Here is a 22,547-nt window from a genome sequence, read left to right on the forward strand (position 1 = left end):
CATGATTTTACTCGTTCGTCTAGACCAGACCTATTTCCTGGTAAGAAACACCTCCTCTTTCTGCAACTCATTTTTGAGCATTATAGGGAGAATGCAATTGCTGCCAATCGATGAAAGGGCCAGGATATATATTTTCGCAATGCATATTTTTGTGATACAACTTCCTCCACCTCAAAATGATCCCCAAGAAACACCAAACAGTTCAACAAAATATAAATAAAATATTATCTGCTCAGTTGCCCCAGCTTTAAGTAATGAGCAAGTTACTAATCAAAGAAACTTGAAACTGTACAGAACACCCAAATGAGCTATACCATGAAGTCCATGTATATATAATAAAGCAAGCTGCTCAGCTTAACTCCATCAAACTATCTTCTCTAAGGAAACAAAAATACTTCTGACCTTATATTTTCCTATATAATTTGTTAGTACCAGTAAAGTTCAAAAATATTAATGGCCAGAGAAAGGATCTGTTTGTTTCTACATCAGTATATCCTTTGCTTTGCCCGCCTTCCATTCACATCACTGCCGTCCAGGGTAGCCTCACTCCTGTCTCCATAAGAAATAACAGAATGCTCACCAATCCTCGCTACATGTTCCAGCAATTCAGTCAGGACAGAAGGACAGCTTTCCTTCAAGTATTCAAACCCATCCGTTTGCATCACAGCTGATTTTTTTTTTTTAGGAAAAAAAAAAAAAAGAAAAAAAAAGAAAAAAGGATTGTCATTTCATAAATATTCAAGAGAGAATATATTTAAACAATTAAGGCAACCATATCACCACTGAACATCTGTAGAAAGTTTGGGAGAACTAAGATAACGATACATAAACCAAATACTGCTAGGTAAAACAAAATTGACATGACAAATTTTTAATCACAAAATCAACCAATAAGAAGTGATTTTCTTGCTGTGACATCCAGCTAGGACTCCTCAGTGCAACTGCTGTAGAAAATTTGTCATTATCTAATCTTGGTCACTTAGGCGGGGTGCTCAGACTTGGGAGGGAAAAACGAAAGAAAGACCAACTTTGACTTTATTTTGCACAAAGCAACTGGTCTCACAATAAAAACATGTTCTTACGCTTGTTGGCCTGAGCTTTTACCATTACACAAGGGCCACCTGCCCCCGCGCGAGGGGGGGGTGGATAAGAATCCTCCGCATTACTGCCTAATTTTCTCTTTAAACTACTAATCAACAATAAGAAGTGCACTAACCAATATGTGTTATATTATATGTTCAGTCTACACGAGGCGCTAGAAGATAAAGATCAGAGAGAGACTTGATCTTTGGCAGGTTTGGACCCAAAACCTGCGACCTCACGCTTGTCACTCAAAACTTCTACCATTGGACCAAGCAATAACCCCCTTTTTCAATCAACAATCACAATCCAAAATAATTTTTGACAGTGAAGAGGTGTACAAATATCAGTGAGGCCAAGTGTTTCCTTTCAAATACTCGGGCAATGCAGACATGGACAGGAAGTTCTACACAAGCCACATGCATTAACTTCCAAAGAAACACGATATCAGATATGCCAAAACATAAACATGCACAACATGAATAAAAATTATTCTGAAGGCCAGCATGTTCAGGAAAAATATGTGACACTGATGATGTAGAAGAATACATTTTCAGATAATATCTGAAAGTAAAATCAAGGAAATTTATTCCAAGTTGCTTCCAACCTATGTTGTCTCAGTAGTACCTTGCATAGGTGCTTCTTCCCAACAATTCAAGTAACTGTTTGCTAGTAGAACTTTCCTAACAAGATACAAAAATCAAACAAATAGAAAGTTATTGACAATTTTACCTTTCAAATTTTCTGGCAACGCCATGAATTTGAGACACACAGCTTTCAGTTGGAAGCAATGAAGCTGCTCTGCCAAAGCTAAAGTTGTCACTACAGTGTTAATGGTAACATCCTCACATAATTTAGACTCGCAGAGAGTTCTAAGTCTATCGAGTCCAAATCGGTCTGCTGCTGCAAGCAGATGTTGAGCCATTAGCGTAGAATCCTGTTTTGAAATCAAACCTGAAAGCTCTTGCATGTCAGGCAGGGCATCCCAGTATATAAAATGTAGTAGTGCCTGCAGATATCCAACCAAAAAGAGAAATTAACAATTTACATTCAAGTGGTCAAATGGATCTTATGAAAACCCTGTGGATTTGAAGCCTGAAAAAAAATTGCTTCAAAGGACAAAGCAACATCATAGTAAAATAACCTTCCGGGAAAAGGATTAAAAAAAAAATAAAAATAAAAAAAACACTACAGTAAAATAATATATATAGCATGTGTCATCAATCATCATTGGTGAATATAAGCAGATACGAGTGAAATTAAAATAAGCATAATCAGGTGTCTTTTCAGTTCAAACCGATGACAATCTTTTCTTCATTGCAACTCAAATTCACGATGTGAATGGAGCTACAGTACACTCAAGGATGAAGTGTACACACACTTACAACAACCATGCATTCCAGGGAAAATCTATAAATACAAGCGAAACAATTAGTTCTTCCAATGAGAAAGAAAAGATAAGAAAATAAATGAACAATTTCAGAATATCATAAGTTTTGTCACAGAAGAAAACAGATTGATTCCTCTATTTTAGTGAACAAGTTGATTGATGCAGACACAATTAGTAAAGCTTTATATAATTTTAAACTGAATGAACGGTGGAATTATATTTGCAAGTTTGTTATAATTTTAAACTGAATGGACCATGAAATTGTACTTGCAGAAACTCTGAACCATATCAGTTCACACACTGTCGGGAAGTTCCATTTACAATACAAAGTAAACAACACCAGATTGTCTTTGTTTTTCCTTTGCATCAGGGTATGGTTTTGCTGGGTTGCCTTTGTTAGGCTTGTTTTGGGATTGCCAATGTCTAGGCTTTGTTACTTCCAGAGGGATGCCTCTGTTGTAATTGTACTTTAATGTCTTATTTATAAATTTTTCCAATTACCCAAGGAAAAAAAATACACCAAATTGATTGTGTGGACAAGTCATGATTGTAGCACCACAATTAGGAAAAGAATAAAGACACGGGAAGACCTTTGCTGAAGTGAGCACGATTTAGTACAAGAGCAGTGGTTTAGAAGAGTCGTCAAGGTGTATATCTAATACAAACACATATAACCACCAGGTACAATCTATGTTACCCAAACTCGGGTATGAGCGTCGGATACAGCTTACAGGTGCTTGTCTAGGAGTGAGATACCCTTAATCCACAAAAACTGGAATATGTGGACACAGATAACGTGCCAAAGAATCCCTGAAAACTTGTTATAAAGTATTTAAATCGATAAACAAAGAGGAGGGTAAAATTGATTTATACTTTTAATCCACAAAAACTGGAATATGTGGACATGTATAACGTGCCAAAGAGTTCCTGAAAACTCGTTATAAAGTGTTTAAAAAGATAAACTAAGAGAAGGGTAAAATTGAAAAAAATACTGGGAAGTTCAAAGAATAAGTTTATCATCGAGGTAATTCTGAAATTACCGGAAGATTTGGGGTAAAACAACAATTATAACTTTTGAAGTTATAAGAAAAACGAAGTAGGGCATCTTCACTTTGGATTGTGCTGCTGGTTCATGTCTTCACAAAAACAAAAACGGAGCAGCCCAATCAGCGACTGGAAAACATCCAACAAATCGTTTCAACGACCTTTTCTGACTCCAACAGAGATGAGCTTCAAGTAGAAAACCTTCGAAGATGAATCGTGTGAAATGGTTAGTGTTTCCACCTTCCCTTTCCACTTTCACTTCTTCTCCACTTTAGATGACCAGCCATGTCCTGCACCCGCGTATAGTAAAGTAGCGAGTCCAGGTTTCATAGGGTAAAACAACAATATTACTCAACAAACAATGGTAACCAACCATCAAAGCTACTTGAAAACCTTCCCTTCGCTAACGCCTTCCGTTGGCTAGTGCTAGACAGTCTCTCCTTTATATGTGACTTTGGGGATCTTTTGGCTTCACTTATTTTTTCTCTTCAATGTCTGTCTAGACAGTGATTATGGATGAGGTACTTGTTTTTTTATTTTTATTTTTTTATTTCTTCATAAATGAATTGATTTCATTGAAAATGATAAGCATCAGTACATCATGATAAGCGAGGGCATAACCCCACTGGCACTATACAACTGCAATCTTTCAAATTATCTGAGACAGAAGACGAAGGTGTGATTGTTGAGGATGCGGATACTCGACATGGGAAGGAATTTTGCGAACATGGCCTGGTTAGTAAGATCTTCATGGAAAGCAAATTAATCCATTTGGTTTGAGGAAAGTATTGAGTGGAGTTTAGAACTGTGAGATGCTGCAGGTGTTCAAAATTAAGGAATGTATCTTTCATTTTGTTATTCCCACTTAAGAGGGTAGAAATAATGGCCTTTGTGAATTTTGACGGTTGTCTTGTATCTCCACAACGGTGGAGACCGAGCCTTGAAATACTAGGTCCCTCAGTTTGGCAAGTTTCATCATGAAAATATCATTATTCTATTTTAAAAAGTCAATGCCGGAATCAGAAAAATGAAAGAAATTCAATAAATCCAGGTAAAACCATTAATTATAAAATGTTCAGCATATGTTATTCCTGTAATGGTGTTCACGTTGTTGTTTAAGCCAATATATTATAATTTATAATGAATATCATGGATCTACCGGAGTTCATATAAATGTTAACTAGTGCAAACTTCTTTTTTGTTGATAAATGTTAACTAGTACAAACTAAAAAGACATAAAAGAACATACTAACAGACCCCAGAAAGATAATGGAAAAAAGGGAAGCGATTCAAGAACCTTAAAAGCTGGTCCCTTCATTTCTTTAACTTCAATGCATTGACTATCACGGTCCTTCATTGGACCAAAAAGTTGTGCCTTAAACACTGGAGAGCGTGCTGCAAGCACCAACTTGTGGGCAGCAAAAAATTCTCCATCCACTTCAAAATTTACATCAGCTCCCTCTCCACTTTTTAAGAGCTGCCCCAAATGCTGACCAATATTAGAAGGTGGCAACGGTATGCTGTGCACCTTAGGTCTCTCAGTATGTGACTTAACAACACCGACAGTGCAGTTGATCAAAAGACAATCATCTTTAAGGAAGTCTGATGTTTCTAGAGCAGTTCTCTTGATAAAGCGTTTAAAACCCCTACAATGTCCAATGGATTCACTTATCAAAAAAAAAAAAAAAATGTCCAATGGATTCACCAATTATTGTCTGCGTCACCCATAATAAGAAAACCACCAATCATTATGGAGCATATGAAAACTTCAGAGAGGAAATGAAATAATATAGTTGATAACAATGTGATCTATATTAGTATTTTTTTTTTGATAAGTTGATCTATATTAGTATATTAAAGAAGCAAACCTTCTTACAGAACATGGGATTGAATACAAAATAATCATCCATCTTTTATTTTCTTTTTTTCTCTTCTTTTTGTTAGGTTGCAGAAATTGCTACTGCTCAAATTAGGTAGCAGTTTAGGGATGACGATCATAAGTCAATATAATCATGAAGCCTCTTTCTCTAGACCACAAAGCATAATGCACTCAATAAGGATATTGCCTCCAGGTTTGCAAAGTTGTTTTTTAAAGCAAAAAGCCAATACTAAAATTTTACCCAATTGAATTAAGTATTTCATGCCACATGCCCCATACCACAGACCATTGTCTAAAAGACCACTAGGCCAGTTTCTGTAGATGAGTATTTCACACACCACTAATATTAAGCGTGCATTGCATGTGCCATCACTCTAGATAATCTGCAGCACTTGACAATGGTTTCAAAACCATCAATTTGAGGTGTATTGAGAATATAAACTTACCCAAGTAGTTATACTGGGTTATAAGATACTATGTTACTGTAAAAATTATCCAAGTAGTTATACTGGATTAAAGCCACCAAATTGACAATTATAACTTCACACTTTCATTATAGACCATTCGCTGCTTCAAGTCTGCCCCACCCACCCACCCTTAAAAAAAAAAAAAACACTCTTTTTCCAAATAGAGAACTATAAAACCGCATTATTGCAATTCATGTTGGGCCTTGAAAAGAGTATAACTACAAGTGAACGATAAAACTTTGAATTAACAAAAAAGTAAAGAAATTTATAGAATTTAAAGTTAAGAGAAATTGGTGATCTATTTAGCAAGCAGAAAAATTTGTAGTAGTATTCACAAAAAGAAAGAAAAAAAATGCAGAATTTGGCTCAAGACATTAACCTTATGCCAAATAAAAATACATACAACAGCAACAAACAAACAAAAAAGCCCTTTCCAAACTATTTGGGGTAGATTGACTTTCAATATTGGGGAAAAATAACAAAAGGTAGAAATCAACTCTTAAAAAGCTGATTTCTTTGGGGTTCAGTGGGTTATGCCACGTTCCTCTAGAGGGTTGATTGAGGCTTGGAGAGGTGTTTCTGTTGGGGCTCTTGTGCGGGATGCTTGTATTTGGTGGTGCATTTGGCTTGAGAGAAATCGGAGATATTTTGAGGGAAAGGAGAAACCTGTTTCTATGCTCAAGTTCTTTATTATTTCCACCCTTTTTTGTTGGGTCTCAGGGAGAGATTCTAGATCTTTCGAAGAGATTTTTGTTTTTTTGGCCTCTTTGAAGGTTTGAGGTGCCTTTGGCCCTTGTGTTTCTTGGGATTCCGCTCCCCTTTGAAGGAGGAGAGATTATACTTATCAAAAAAAAAAAAAAAACTCTTATAATAAATAAATAAAAAACACACCATAGAAGATATAAAATTTTGAATCTAGATGGTATCCAATTTAACTGGGATTTTAGAGCTTTTTTTAATTTAATTTATTTTTTTGTCAAGTAAATACTCACACACCCACATAATGCCCACTATGAGGTTCGAACTCCTCACCTCCCTTTTGAAGGAAGAGAGATTATACTAGCTGAACTAATGGCCCAGTGGTTAGCGCTTTGTTTATCATTGAGTTGTAACAAACTTTTTGGGATTAGAAACAATAAATTCATACATAAAGTTGAAACTGAATATACTTAAAAGAAAAATAGGAAAAAGTTTGGAACCATGTGAAATTTTAGTTAAAACTTAGAAATGTATGGAAGTTGACGCAAAAGTGGCAAACCCATTACACATAAAACCATAGTATAAGGTGAGGTGCTTTCTTGACCATCTCAATAAAGCCTTGATCCCAGTTCTTTGGAGGTAGCTTCATAATTCCTTTCTCTCCACCGGGTATGTTTAAAGTCATATTCTCATTTTTGTCCAAGTCAGATAGTAGTTAAAAACTCAATACCAATAACAACTATCCATAATACCAAAACTTTTAGTGGATAACAGTTTGTAAGAGAGGCATATAGCTGGTAGAGAAGTAACTATTGTCTTTGCTATGTATACCTATAACTATATGTATATCAATGGCGTTTATCAGAAAACAAAAAATTTACTATCGCCATTCAAGCTAACTTGTGCCGAGCTGTTTTCCAGAGGATAATACATTATACATGTCCCACTGCATGTTACACAACCCAAAGCAACCCACCAATTCCTAATTTCCTACAATCTAAACAAACCCTAAAAGCAAAATTATTTTGTAATTTATACAAATTGCTCAAAAGCAAACAGCTGAATTTAAAAACACATAAAATAACCCAAGATTAAACTCAATATAAACACAATTATAGTGAACTCACCACATGCAACCACGGTGTTTCAGAGCGTACGGAACGCTCTCGATCGTCCGAGCAAAATGGCTATGTACTCTGTGGCGTCCCTTCCCACTCTGATCCAGAAGGGACAATTCGAACAAAGCCCTGACGTTGGTGGCCTCGCTCGCGAGAGCTATGAACAGTGAAACATACGTCGTGTTGTCTTCAACGCTCTTACCGTCTGGATAGAAATAGATAGCCCACAAGTGCCCACCAACCATGAAAGTGTCCGAAGACATGCACTTGCCAATGCCTATACCCTTCGATAGAGAATAGCCGGTTATCTTGAATTCGTGAGACCCATTTACGGTCTGGGTGCGAGAAATGGACGAGGAGGAGGGAGATGATGGTGGTGAAGATGAGGGATGGGGAATTTCTTTGGACCTAAACGTGCCCATCAAATGTCTGAAACTACAATTCTTTAATTTTTCAAGATTTGAAATTGGAGGGGTTGAAGAATCGAGTTGGGTATGTTGAAAATTAGGGTTTGTGGGAGAAATGGAGAACGGAACCGACGTCAGGGTTTTGGTAATAGGGTTTTAAATCAGCAATTAGAGGGGATTTAAAGGTTTGGGTTATCGATGCGGGGTTCTGAGAGAATTTATATTGAATGAAGTTCTTAGGTTTTGTTTTATTTTTATGAGCGAGAGAGAGAGAGAGGGAGAGAGACGACTATATAAAAGAGATTTTTTTATTATTATTAAAATAAAAGAGATTTTTTGGTTTTCTAGCTATACCAATTTAAAGTTGCTTATTGAACATATTACTCCGTAATTAATAGTAAAACTCCGTATTTACAATACATTATACTTCTAAGATTTTTTTGTCAACCTCACAAAATTCTTACATTGTGGCATGTTCTAAATTTTGTAAAATAAGCAACTGGTGGCGGTATTGAGTGAGAGAGCGGTAAAATTTGTCCTACAAGGTGGGAGTAAGGGTAAAAACTCAACGAAAGAATTATTAAATAATTTTGAATTATTTACTATTTAATGAATTAGTAAAATTCAGATAATTAGTTTAGATTTTTTTTTTTTTAATATTTTAATATACTCTTGGAGTTTAAATTAATTGGTTCATGTCAAATGGTTCAAAATTATTTAATAATTTTTCAAATACTTATTTTTTTAATCAGACTCAAAATTAATTCGTTGCTACTCTTGGATCGGGGTAACAGTAGCACTGCTCCAACATAAAAATTATTGCGATTAAAAAGTTGTTCCTATCACTCATTAAAAGATCAATTAATTGGTCTATGTCAAATGATTCAAAACTATTTAATAATATCTCAAAGATTATTTTTTTTAATCAGACTCAAAATTAATTTGTTGGATTGGGGTAGCATTAGCATTGCTCCAACATAAACGTTATTGCAATTAAAAGATAAATTAGTAAAAAAGTTACTCAGAAAAAAAAAAAAAGAAAAAAAAAAGGAAAAAAGAATTTCTACTAACTATTCCTGGACCCGGCTTTGACAGAGATTTAGGAAGTAAATTCTTGAGATTTTACTTTGAAACCACGCGCTAATTTGAATGATGGGTATATTGTGAGGGTTGATACACTTACTTTAATAAATTAAAAAAATAAAAATAAAAAAATAAATAGATGTTCTCCTCTCTCCTAAAGATGCCCTTGCCTAAACTAAAATACCCCAAATGCATTGGGTCTAAAGCCTCTAACAGGATTTGGTCTAATTCTCTAATAGCACCCAAACTCATATTCAACAGCACCAGTCAGCAGACGATAAAAACTATAGTCTAAACTTCCGACAGATTGGCGGCAAAAATATCGACTTTTTTAGCACCAACAATAAGATCTGAATCTATATAGTGGCGTGATACCTAATCTCTACAATATTCAGTTTTTTTATTTTTTTTTGATTTTTATCTTCGGTTTTTCCGATTATTCTTCAAATTAGGGTTATTTGGAGGTTCTCCTACCTTATCTAATTTCGATGTTCTTGCGAAGGCTCTGTACCGCTTTTACCCAATTCGACCTCAACCCTTCTCTTCTCCATAGAAAATTTCCCAACCCATTTCCAGTTTTCAACTCCAAAGCTCAATTTCTGAACCTAAGCTACTTCAAATCGAGGTCACAAAGATCGAACTTTGTGACCCATCGATTCCTTTCGTCCAATAGCAAAATGGGGGATGCTCGTAGACCACGCGCCGTTCCCATTCCGGTCGTCGACACAGCCAATGGGGCCGAACTGTATCGCGCACTCGAAGCTTCACTGGGTTCGCAGTTCAGTTCGGACCCATTGGTGCCGAATCCAAACCCTTTGATCATTGTCATCAGTGGCCCAAGTGGGGTGGGCAAAGACGCTGTGATCAAACGATTGAGGGAAGTTCGGGAGGGCATTCATTTCGTGGTCACCGCGACAAGCCGGGCAAAACGGGTCGGTGAAGTGGATGGAAAAGATTACTTCTTTGTCAGTAAAGAGGAGTTCCTATCAATGGTTGAGAGGGATGAGCTTTTGGAGTATGCATTGGTGTATGGGGATTACAAAGGGATTCCGAAGCAGCAAATTCGCGAATACATGGGGAAAGGGCATGACATTGTGTTGAGGGTGGACATACAAGGAGCTGCCACATTGAGAAAGATTCTTGGCAATTCTGCTGTGTTCATCTTTCTTGTGGCAGAGAGTGAATCGGCCCTTGTGAAGCGGTTGATTGATAGGAGGACGGAGACTAAGGAGACACTTTTAGTGAGGATTGCCACGGCTCGTGAGGAGGTGAGGCATCTCAATGATTTTGATTATGCAGTGGTGAATGCTGAGGGGAAGCTAGAGAATTCAGTTAAATTGGTGGAGTCCATTATTGATGTGGAGAAAGCTAAAGTGTGCCAAAGGAATCCCTTGATATAGGTAATATGATGTTGTTTCTATTGATGAGGTTGGTCTAATGTTTATGGAATTCAATAACAACACATTTATGCAATATACAAATTCAATGACATTTCCATATAGTTTGTGTGATTAGATTGGTTACAGAACAATGCCATATCTTGTTTTATCTATGAATGTGAAGAGCTGTACATTAGAGCACGTTTATTCGATTAATTTAAATTCAATGGTGCTGGAGGTTTAACGGGATTAGGAGTTGCCAGTAGCAAGAACTCAAATATAGAGAAAAGCTAGGATTGTCCATATAGTGTGATATGTTGTGTCATGGCTAATACACACTGCCCTTTGGATCATCCCAAGTAGTTACTCCTCTGATGTCAATAGGCACTCAGTACAGCTTAACTCAAGAAAGCAGCATCCTAGTCTCTTGTCATCCACGGACACATTTTTTTTTTTTTCCCCTTCAGGTCTAGTTAAGGCCATATTTAATTTCCCCTACAAAATGTAGACACTAAGTTGACATGAGCTTGATTTTATTTGTTGCAAGTTTGCAACATATTGCATTCATCATTTTGATATTAAGCTTGATATCTGCTGATGCTTTCTTAGTTCTCTACTTTCAAGTTTTGACTTATGTTTTGATTATTGAAAGTTATTCGATATGAATTATTCGAAAAATCTAAGAACTACCTAATTTAATTCTTATTGATAAAAATTGCCTTACGCATCATTGCGAGGTTAGTTAAAAAAATTCCTTCGTCATTCTACACTTTCTAGGTTGTCAAAATGTCCTGTTTCTTCTTGTTAATAGTCATATTCCATTGTATTAGTCTCGTATTTACCTTTTCCTAATTGACAGAGGAGGATATATATTGTGGCCTATTAGGCTATTACTTATCAAAAATATATATTGTGCCCTATTCAACTTTATACATTATCAGGTTGTTTAGAATGATCTATGAGAATTTATTCTAGTGGCCAAGGGAAATTCTGTTACTTTTGTGGAATTGTGAACTTGTTTCTATTGAAGTTGGTTACAGTGACATTGTGACAATCCATATTAGAATGAGTAAGTTCTCCTATAAACTTAACAATGTCTTCAATGAAGTAATAGTTCAAACATCATATAATGGGATGCCGACATCTTTTTCTCCATGGCACTGCTTTTACTGCTTTCTCATTTCTAATTAGATAGACAAAGTGCTTCTTGATGTGTTGAAGTTTTTCTAACTTGCCGGCCGTCCTTCCTTTAAACTTCATCCCAAAGCAGCTGGAAGCATGAAGTTGTAGATCTCAGAAGATGGAATGGCACGGGCAGTTAAAGCAGAAGCTGCCTGTGCTAACAACATAGGTCAAGTGGTCAAAGAGGGAACTACATTTTTATCTTTTTTTTGGCTGGAATTTTGTTTTTGCAGAACCTAATCCTTGCTAAATTTCCTATGCCCTTTCCAAACTCTGATTTTCATTTTTCTTGATAGCCTATCTCAAACTGATTGAAGATTTTATTAGTTTTTCTGTGACAATATGCCTGGATCACTTTGTTCTTTGGCTGAGGGGCTTTTTGTTCTTTCTCATCTTAAATAACCCGATATTTTGATAGGGGAGCATTAATATCCCGCATCAACTGGAAGTTACATCCTGCAAATCGGTCATGAACCTGGTGCAATTTTATTGGATTAGACAAACCCTTGGAAATTATGGTTGCTTCCTATTTGAATCATATGGGCTGCTTTCAGTTATATATTTGTCCTACTCATTGCTCAAACTTGAAGATCAATTTGAGTCTTCAACATATCTGGACAATCAGTCTCTTGATGATATGCAAGACTAACCTAGTAATAAGGAGGTGGTGCTTCTTTCATATTCACTGTCTTGTGGTCTGTCTAAGACTTTATTGATAAACTCTTATTCACTAGAGTCATTATTGAACAATCAGATATTCTGTTTTTCAATTGATTATTATTTTGTGGTTGGATATATGTATATCATTACATTGTTGGGCAGCTCATACAGAAGCTAATACGATCTTTTGTTATTTAGTAATGTTTGGCTGTTAGAGCCACTGTGTAAAGGCCCATCTGAGGTTTTTAGGCCATAGTTGCAGTTGGATGACCTGAAAGTGTGAGAGGAAAATTGGGTGTAGCACCCATTAGTGAGAAAATTCGATAGAGTAAACTTAGATGGTTTGGATATATACATCGGAGATCTAGTGACGCTCCGGTCAAACGAGGAAAACTAGTGGTAATAAAAGGTAAGAGATGGAGAGGGCGGCCAAAAATAATATGGGATGAGGTTCTTCAAAATGATTTTAAAAGGTTAAATATGGTAGGTGAATTGGCATTTAATAGAAAAGCTTGGAGAGAGAGAATTCGTGTGACCAACCCCATTGATATGGGATTAAGCCAAGGATGATAATGATGATGCTGTTGGTTGACCTGTTTAGTATTTATTATGCACTCTTACAACCCATGAGATGATGATGATGATGATGATGCAGGTGGTTGACCTGTTGAGTTTTTATTGTGCACTCTTACAACCCATGAGGTTTCCAGGCCTATCTTAGATTTCAGACTTTTTCTTCTCTGCAATTCTCACATTCTACATGGTCAACAAAATTGCCGAGGATAAGAGCACCCATGTTCCTATTTGGACTTGAACTAAATTTGATTTACTACAGTGAATACCTGATTTTTCTCTTATCCTAATTTGTTCAATAGTCAATAGTAATTTTGACTTGCACGGAAATCTTCTGACCAAACTTCTTTGAACTCATGTTCAGCCTTCATTGTCCCTGACTGAACTTCTTTAGATGCACATTTGACCATATATAACTTTCTTGATATTTTGCAACCTGGCACAAATCCACTTAAGAAATCATGGAAGCAAATCTTCAAATGGCCTTGTGGAGAAAGCAATTTTACTATACTTTCTCTTTGACAAAGTGTTCTAAATTAGCTAAATTACCTGATGTTTAGTCTAGTTGTATTCCTGCCACACCCAGAGAGGGAGGGTGCATGTTCTAAATCCTGCTTGGATGGACATGTACCATAATTACCAAAAGAATATTGGAGATTCTAAATAATATCAGGAGCTTGTTTACCTTCGATGTAGGTATGGGGAAACACATTTCTAACTTGCTTATATATTCAGAAACCTCGAACATGCTGAGAATACTCCATGTGTATTATATTTATTATTTTCTATTGAACATGCTTCTAGTTATTACTTCATACATATTTAATTAATTTTATGGACTTAAACCTAAATAATTTTCATCATTTTATTTCTGGGCTGAGGGTTTTGCTGGTCATGTCCGCCTAATCCAAGGCATTTTCAAGTGAATAGCTCTCTTAGATTTACATATGATCTCAATGCAGAAGAGCCATCTACTTTGGTGGCTGATATCAGCTTTTGGTGACATACATATAAGTTGTTGCTGTATTCAGCTAGAATCTTGTTTGGTTGACAACTGGATCCAGTGGACCTTATATTGACTGTTCTATACAAGCAGGTTTGCAGTGTCTGCCTGCTGGCCTTACATTTGGTCCAACACTATTTTGCTTATTATTTGTTTCAGTAAATTTTCATTTGTAAAGATGGTATATCACATACATCCTTGTCATACTCACTCAAGAAACTTACCCATCGGCCTTCAGTTTCCTAGGTTGTGTTTTTGATGCCTTAATTTCTGCTTTTATGGCCATAAGAACGGGCTTGCTTAAAGAAGTAAATGACAATTTTATTGAATCTGCATTTTGAACTGAATTACCTGATTACATATATGATTAATTCTTCGTATCCTTTCTTCTTGTAGGAGATGATCATCATAGGATGAGCGCTGTGTTCAAGTTGCTGCACAAATCGTAACCTTCGCCATTTAGTGTTAACTACTAATGGGTAGTACTAGGTACATGTATATTTACTTTATGCTTATGATGGAAGTTCTGTCACTGCCAGAATCATCAGAAGCAGAACATGTGAAGACATACATTATGCTATTGTTTTATCCAGTTCTTTTACTAGAGAGTTTTTTCAATTTTGGATGTAGTAGATAGACATTTGTTAAAATTTGTACACTGAGTGAACCATTCATCAATATCTTTTGGAAATTGCAGTATATGTTTGGATGATGGAAACAAAATTTAATTTTATAGATAGAATGGAAATTTTACTTGTCAATGTTAGTTATCGGGATAAAGAATTGTTGCATGGTTTGAAAAACTCAGGTTGGGAAAGGAAAGACAACTTAGATCGGGATCTTATCAAGAGAGGAAAATCCATTTTTCACCTCCACAAGTTTTTACCGAGGGCCGTGTAGCTTAGTGATACCGCCTCACCTCTAAAATAGAAGTTGGACGGTTTAACTATCCACGGGAAAAAAAGTGTGTGAAACCCGCACAAGTTTTAAAGGTATTTTAGGTTCAGTCTAATGTGTCACTATGACTTGTGCCGTGGGATTCCACAGCTATAGCTTCATTTTGTTTCAGTTTGCTTCATTTTGTTTTATCCATATGTATATTTTATAGCAATGCATTCTTTGTGGTCGTGTCCTCTTTACCCAAAGATGAGTGGCTTTTGTGATTGTTGAGAAAGTGAGGTGATAATTCTTTATTGTATTGAGAATATTTTTACACATTGAAGTTAAATTAGGTGGCTGGCATGTCTTATATATGAACTTTGGAATCTCTAACGTGGTTCTCATGAAATTAGTGGGCAGATTCCTTTTCTTTTCAGTTGAGGGATATATATATTCTGTCTTGTATTTTTTACCTTCTTTTTGGACCAAGGAGGAGGAAATTTTTTATAGGAAAATTTGTTGGAAACATGCGAGTGAAAATAAAGGTTGAAGGTTATATTAATTAGATCCAACTCCTTTTCAGATTCAAATACTAGCTTAAACTAAATATTTTACATTATCCACTTTAATTCCACTGCATTTTAATCATCAATTGTTTGTCTCGCTTGCTTTTTAAAATTTTTTTTTTTTGTTGAGTGCTTCACCGTCTAAGTGGTTTGAGTGCTTCATCACACCCGCAAATAGAAATGATTTGTTTTGTTAGATTTGGTATGATTCGATACGCGACGTTTTTTTAAGTCTGATACGCGACCCGTAACAGTTAATTTACACTAACTGGTTCCGATACGCGACCCGTAACAATTAGTTTACACTAACTGTCTAAGTCTGTTACACTGCAACCACAACCGTGACCGATACTACGAACACTCTCTCGTGCACAGAAGAAGAAAAAGGTGAATGTTCATATTTGTGGGGGGGTTTCATCACACTTCACATGAAATGATCTCTATCATTTACATGTGCATAGCATGCTCTGCACGGGATAAAATTCACTTCTTGTTACCCACCCATAAATAAAAATAAATAAAGAAAAAACGAAAGTTTTTTAATTAGACATTTCTGCTAAGATAAGATTGGAATTGGGTCTCTTTCAAGCTCCAGCTCCAAGGACCAGTGCTTCGTTGAACTTTCGCATGAATTATGGATGACATTCATTATATTTTGTGGTATAGAATTATTATGGTCCACCGAGCATCTTTATAATAAACCATTGCGATCACATTAATAGTCCGTACGACGAATCAATCCATGCATACGCCACTATTTTACAACTGTGAACTATATTAATACAAGTTGCTTTTTAAAAATACAATAAAATTACTATATAATCAAAGAAGATCTAATACCAAATCAACCGTTAATTCAACGTGCAATGACCAAAATTACATGTATATATGTATATATATGTTTGGTCCTTATTATGTCACAGTCAGAAGAATATACGTACACCCAAAGGAATGATGATGAAGACTTGGGGACCATATCAATATACAGCAGCCTTTAGCTTAACACAAGAAGACTCTACCTGTGAGTAAACCGTGCAAGCCACAATAATCATAAATCGCCCAATTTGCTCATTAAACGACATTTATTATCATACTGACAAACAATTGCCCCCACAACATGACGAATAAGTCAAGAGAAATTATTTTTCAGAAAAAAAGAAAAAAAAAAAAAAAAAAAAAGGTTAACAACTTCAATGTTAACCAAGTCCAAGATCATGCTAACTTGCTTTCCTGAGAAGAATGATATTTAGGTAACGGTCAATGATACCAACTAACAAAGCATAATTATATAAAATATCAAGGAAGTTTCCAAGTAAAATATCTAAATTAACCTTCACATCATCCATACATTTTAAATTAGATAAAGACTTCTAGAAGGGTAACGCAGTCATTTCTCATTTCTATATGGGTTTGTTCAAACTCTGAAAAGAGAATTAAAAGGCATAACTAAAGAGGAATGCTTTATTTGCCTTTTGTTATCGGGAAAAGAGGCTTTTGAATCATTGTTTCATCCATCGAGAAACTTACTGGTGGCAAACACGATGAGAGAGAGAGGAAATCCCTTTCCCAAGTAAAAGTTTGAGCAAATAACAAGAATAGAGAACTAACTTGAAAAAATGGCGGAAAGAGAAGCAACTTAACAATTTCCTTTCCTCCCCATTTCCAGTACGAAAACGTGCTCCCTAAGCTCATTTTCGTGTGTGTGTGTGTCTCTCTCTCTCTATATATATATACACCACATATGTAACATACTCCCCCATTCCAACATTCACGGCTCAAATAGCAAGAATCTTGAAACAAAAACTCAACGCTGTCATACACATCTCAAAGACAACTGATTCAATTGAAAGAACCGATTGGTTAGCAAGCAAATTCAATCCAGCACCATGGATCTTGGGCAACACCAAGAAGGCGAAGGAAGTGTCCACTTGCAGATTGTTGAGCTGAAATCAAGGCTCAGCGAAACAGGCAGTGCAGGTCCAACCATTTTTGAACCCCAGAACAGTATTGAGAAGAGAGACAGCAGCAACGCAAATTCTGTTTCTCCAACATCACCAGTAGTCAGAGCACCTGAAAAGAAGCTGACCCTCTTTGCTCTCCGGCTCGCGGTATTGGAGAAAGTAGCAACCAGCCTAGGAACTCTTGGGTTCATCTGGGCAACAGTCGTTCTTCTTGGTGGGTTTGCTATTACTCTCGACAAAACAGACTTCTGGTTCATCACCGTTATTCTTTTAATTGAGGGAACTCGAATATTCAGTAGAAGCCACGAGCTTGAATGGCAACATCAAGCCACGTGGTCAATCGCGGATGCTGGAATCAACAGCTTCCGGGCAATAAGGTCCAGCTCACATTTCATCATTCAAGCTGTAAAGAAAATTTTCCGACCTATCGATGCAGTTCGGAAGCAAAGCCGCCACAGCAGAGATATTACAGAGAGTGCGCACCTTGCAAGCCGCAGAAACTGGGATCAAAGAAAGGTGCCAACTAGAGCATGGATAAGTTCAGATGTTCCTCTTCTGCCATATGCTCAATGGGTTTTCCTCTCAAGAAATGTCAGTAAACTTCTCTACTGGCTCCAGCTTGCATCGGCGACAGCCTGTGTGGTTCTCTCATTAATGAAGCTCATCAAGCATAATTATGGTGAAGTAGCAAAAGGAGATACTGACAAGAGAAACCGCAGGTCTGCTCTTACTATTTTCTATGCCTTGGCCTTGGCGGAAGCTTTGTTGTTTCTCTTGGAGAAAGCCTACTGGGAGTGGAATGTCATCTACTGTAAATTGTTGGATGAGGTGAACAAGGAGTGTGAGCTGGGGCCTTCAGGTATGGTTTCTATTAGAAGGTTCTTCTACGATGCTTATTCGAGATGTGTCAACGGGAGCATTTTTGATGGCCTAAAAATGGATATGGTTTCATTTGCCATGGATCTCTTGGACTCAAATTCCCCTGATGAACAGCTCATTGGAGCTCGGATTCTTCGAAAATTTGCACTAAGTGACCGGTTTTTTGATGACACCCTCCAAAAGATTGGCGTAAATTTATCGGTGATGGAAAGGTTAATAGAGATATTGAATTGGAAAGATCAAAAAGAACAAGAGATCAGGGAGTCAGCTGCAGATATCTTGTCAAAATTAGCTGGTAAGAAGCAAAATTCCCTCCGGGTTGCCGGAATACCTGGCGCTATGGAATCAATATCATCTCTGCTCCATAATAATAGGAGCTCTGGCAGCGCAGCTGATGAAATCCGTGAAAAGAATATAGTCTGTGACCACGAGAATTATGCTTTCTGGACATTCAATCATTTGGGACTTCTTATTCTGAAGAAACTTGCCCGTGATCATGATAACTGTGGGAAGATTGGAAATACAAGGGGCCTCCTACCAAAAATTATAGATTTTACGTATGCAGGAGAGAGGTTGTTGAAGGATGAAACAGCCTCAGAATCTCAGATTATGACGGTAAAATGCTCTCTGCAGGTGGTGAAGATGCTGGCAAGTACAACAGGCACAACCGGTAAACAGCTCCGAGGAGAGATATTGGAAGTAGTTTTCACAATTAGTAACATCAGAGACATTTTAAGGTATGGAGAGAAACGCCCAATGCTACAGAAGCTGGGCATAGAAATCTTAACCAGTTTGGCATTGGAAGACGATGCAAAGGAGATGATTGGCGGCACAGGTGGAATTCTTAAGGAATTGTTCAACATTTTCTTTGAACAGGTGATACCTGAAACTCAAAATCATGTAAGAATTGCAGCTGGAGAAGCACTAGCAATGCTGACATTAGAAAGCAAGAGCAATTCTCATCGCATCTTGAAATTGAAGGTAACTGAAAAGCTTGTTGAAGCATTGGAGGTTCCACTGCTTCGCATAAATGCAGCAAGAATTTTAAGAAACTTGTGCACCTGCAGTGGAGCAGAATGCTTTGTGCAACTAAGAGGGGTCATTGCTGCGGCGCCTACTGTAAGTTCTCTATTGCAGTCACAATTTTTCATTTTATATAGCATAACAGGATTCTATATGTCATAACAATCACCAGAAGTTAGAATTGCTTTCTCTTCATAACTAAACTAAATCATACTTGAATAGTAATATCAAAATTTCTCCCTTACAGGTGCTTAAAGCAATCATGTCAGAAGGAAACAAGTTGCAGGAAGTGATGATTGGACTTGCAGCACATCTTTTCAAATTTATGACATCTCAAGAGTCGAGCATAGTTTTCGAGAGGGCTGGAATAAAAGAGGCCGAATTAGCTAGTGCACTAGTTCAGATTCTACAAAAATATCAGTGCCCACCAATCAGGATTCCAAGAATAAGGAGGTTTGTCATAGAGTTGGCAATTTGGATGATGAGAGATAAGGAGACAAACATTCAAATTTTCAAGGATCTTGGAATGGAGAAGGAGCTGGAGTGTGTCACAGAGACCACATCAGAGCTTGAAAGCTTTGATATTTTCTCTGGCATTGTTGGACTGAACCGGCACAGAACAACAATTCACTCACTAGTTGATATTGCGATGAAGTTACTGGGAGAGGAGTAAAATACAGAATGCAGTACTAGTATTGCAAAATCAAAATTCCAAAATGAAGCAATCTTGCAAACAAATAACATAATCTTGTAAATACAGATGCCTAAATTATTAGAGGAGATTCTTTTATTTGATGTAATAAATAAGTACAAGTATGTTATGTAATACCACTGATTTTATTTAGAAAAAAAAAAAAAAAATCGATCTATTGAGGATCTGTAAATAATCTCACACTTTGTTGCAATATTGTCATTATCTTTAGTTGTTGATCATTGAAGCAAATTTGGCATTTCACCAGGCAACTAGGCTGATTTCAATGAACATGATAAGGATGGGGAGGTGCTAACCTGAGGTTCACCACAGAAGGCAAAGCTTGACCTGACAGCTAATGGCTCCAGGTTATTCTTGGATTAGGCTCAGCATGTCATAAGCCATTAGTGATCACAAGTCATCTAAAACAATGTCAAGCCAGTCATAATTTCATTTTTGAATCCACTGTATTTCATCAACCTAAACTCATGAAATTGCAATTTTTCCTATTAAAAGACAAACTCAATTTGAAGCGAAAAGCTAGTAAGTAATTTCATCATTTGCATCCTGTCAATGGTCATAATTGCTAGATCAAGTAATAGGTTTATTCCCACCTGATAGAAGAATGACACATTCAATTTGAAGCAACGATTTCATTATGCGCAACCATACGAAAGCAATGTGACTAAATTAATTAATGCTAGCATCAGAAAACCTCTAACATCCTAATATGAACAACTGACATTGCTTAAGTTCCCAACACCATCTCTAGCAGTTCTGCACTAGCAACAGAATGCATATTTCAGAAATGAACTTCTTTCTCCACCCTTCCGAATAAATCAACTTTTTAGTTAGTAACTTATCTAGCAATGGTTGAAATACACTTAGAATCATAGTGGGCCTAAGATGGTAGAGCAGATATAACTCAGAAAAGGGGAACACACTACCCGAACACCAACCATTAAATGTCCCCGCTAACTAAATTGCACTCGTATGTATGAACTATCAAGGGGCAATCTTGGCCTCTCTACGTCTTTCCACATTTAACCAGACACGAATATAATTTAAAAGAACCGTTGCCAGCTTCTCAGCCCATTACCTTAAAAAATACCCCTTCACCAATTCCTGACTTCTTATCTTAAGAAATCTTCACTCTGTTAAACTAGTAATCAACAGCAAACTCTGAGATTCTCCCCTCCCCAATCTAACTCTGAGTTTAAAACTAATATAATTGCATAACATTGAAAACATCAATAGAAAGAATGAAATATGGTAGCCTCTGAAACTGGAAGTTTATGTGGAAGCCTTGAGACTTCATTTTTAGAGTTGGGCTTGGATGGGACCAAAAGTTTGAATATATAAAGCCTTGAAAAAGCAAACTTAGCATGAATTAGGAGTTTCAAATTGAAAAAGATATTCATTATACACAACAAAGAATAAGAGAATGAAGACATCCTAAATAGAAAACTAACATCAAAGTCATTAACCCCATACTAATTTAAGCATCTGCTCTTCAGGTCATTCAGCTTTGTCTGTACATCAAACCCGATGTTGCAGATACCATTCAATATTAAATTATTAATCAATATGATTTCTTATTAAAAATTTCAGGTTTAGGTATGCTAAATGGTTAATACACCTCATTTTCTATCAATTCATATGTCATGGATTTGTTTCCATAGTTCACCACTATCTTGTGTGTTCAAATTTCGTGCAGAACGTATCAAAAGAAGAAATTATGCCGGGGGTATCTGACAACCACCTAAAAGAATGTGCAAACCCCAGAAAGAATTCTCTCCCCCACCCCCCAACCAAAATCATAACATGAATATTAAGTGAAAATAAATGCATTTGCAAGTGCGAATAGCATCGTAAAAGTTAGATATATCCAGATTAAATTTTATTAATCTCTCAATCCACCATAAAATAATTACCTATATAATCAGGAAAAAAAAAAACTATTGAATTATAGAAGTAGCACATTTCCATTAATTTAGTTACTAAGAAAGTTTTAAAAAAATGCACATACTTTATTAATGCAAAGACTTCCCAATTAATCAAAAACTTCAGTCATGGATTAGAGTCATGAGCAAAAACAATCAACTAACATCTCAAAGCTTGAGTGAGCAATTAACAAGAGTGAACTCTCAGGTGATGAAATGAAGAATGATTTTTTAGGCGAGAAAAATAAAATCAATAACATCATCAATTAACAACAAAATCATGGGACTATATACAATTGATGACCGAATTACATAGAAAAAATGTCAAAGTTGCTGATTTGCTTGAAACTCACATTCACGAGGGATCGAAGTCCAAGGCTCTTGCATTTCCAAACAGTGAATCTGAAAGGAGGAATGGGTTCCAATTTTGTGCTAAACTGCAGGAGTAGATCGGAGAGACGAGCGATGGAATGTGGTTTGGACTGCGAATTCTGATTGCAGACGGTAAGCCATGGAATTGATCCATGAGAGACCAAATTAAGATAGAACCAGAGGGTTTTACGAGCCCCGCGAAGGGTTTAGAGAATTGCTTTTCTACAGTACTTTATTATTATTATTTTTAAATAGGGATAGTTGCATCG

The 22,547-nt window shown here is 36.5% G+C and overlaps 3 protein-coding genes across 4 annotated transcripts; 2 read left to right on the plus strand and 1 right to left on the minus strand.

The window, feature by feature from the left end:
* Nucleotides 1-201: 201 nt before the first annotated feature.
* Nucleotides 202-8,368, minus strand: LOC132275181 (BTB/POZ and MATH domain-containing protein 2-like). Its single transcript, XM_059776598.1, has 4 exons — nucleotides 7,687-8,368; nucleotides 4,812-5,160; nucleotides 1,813-2,089; nucleotides 202-667 (listed from the first exon to the last, which is right to left on the minus strand). The coding sequence occupies exons 1-4, from the start codon at nucleotides 8,097-8,099 to the stop codon at nucleotides 486-488; spliced, it is 1,221 nt and encodes a 406-aa protein (XP_059632581.1). The 5' UTR covers nucleotides 8,100-8,368; the 3' UTR covers nucleotides 202-485.
* Nucleotides 8,369-9,331: 963 nt separating this feature from the next.
* Nucleotides 9,332-14,663, plus strand: LOC132275182 (guanylate kinase 3, chloroplastic). Of its 2 annotated transcripts, none has more exons than XM_059776600.1 (2): nucleotides 9,332-10,595; nucleotides 14,361-14,663. In XM_059776600.1, the coding sequence occupies exon 1, from the start codon at nucleotides 9,656-9,658 to the stop codon at nucleotides 10,565-10,567; it is 912 nt and encodes a 303-aa protein (XP_059632583.1). In that variant the 5' UTR covers nucleotides 9,332-9,655; the 3' UTR covers nucleotides 10,568-10,595; nucleotides 14,361-14,663. The 2 variants fall into 2 exon arrangements, with proteins under 2 accessions (XP_059632583.1, XP_059632582.1); XM_059776599.1 differs by having other exon boundaries at nucleotides 9,333-10,567.
* Nucleotides 14,664-16,870: 2,207 nt separating this feature from the next.
* Nucleotides 16,871-20,177, plus strand: LOC132275183 (uncharacterized). Its single transcript, XM_059776601.1, has 2 exons — nucleotides 16,871-19,368; nucleotides 19,520-20,177. Exons 1-2 carry the CDS (start codon nucleotides 17,296-17,298, stop codon nucleotides 19,943-19,945), a joined length of 2,499 nt encoding a protein of 832 aa, XP_059632584.1. The 5' UTR covers nucleotides 16,871-17,295; the 3' UTR covers nucleotides 19,946-20,177.
* The last annotated feature ends 2,370 nt before the right edge of the window (nucleotides 20,178-22,547 follow it).

The sequence above is a fragment of the Cornus florida genome, unplaced genomic scaffold (genome assembly GCF_030987335.1).
Source record: "Cornus florida cultivar Cherokee Brave unplaced genomic scaffold, ASM3098733v1 CherokeeBrave_3.0.0_Hap2_Chr09, whole genome shotgun sequence".
NCBI lineage: Eukaryota > Viridiplantae > Streptophyta > Magnoliopsida > Cornales > Cornaceae > Cornus > Cornus florida.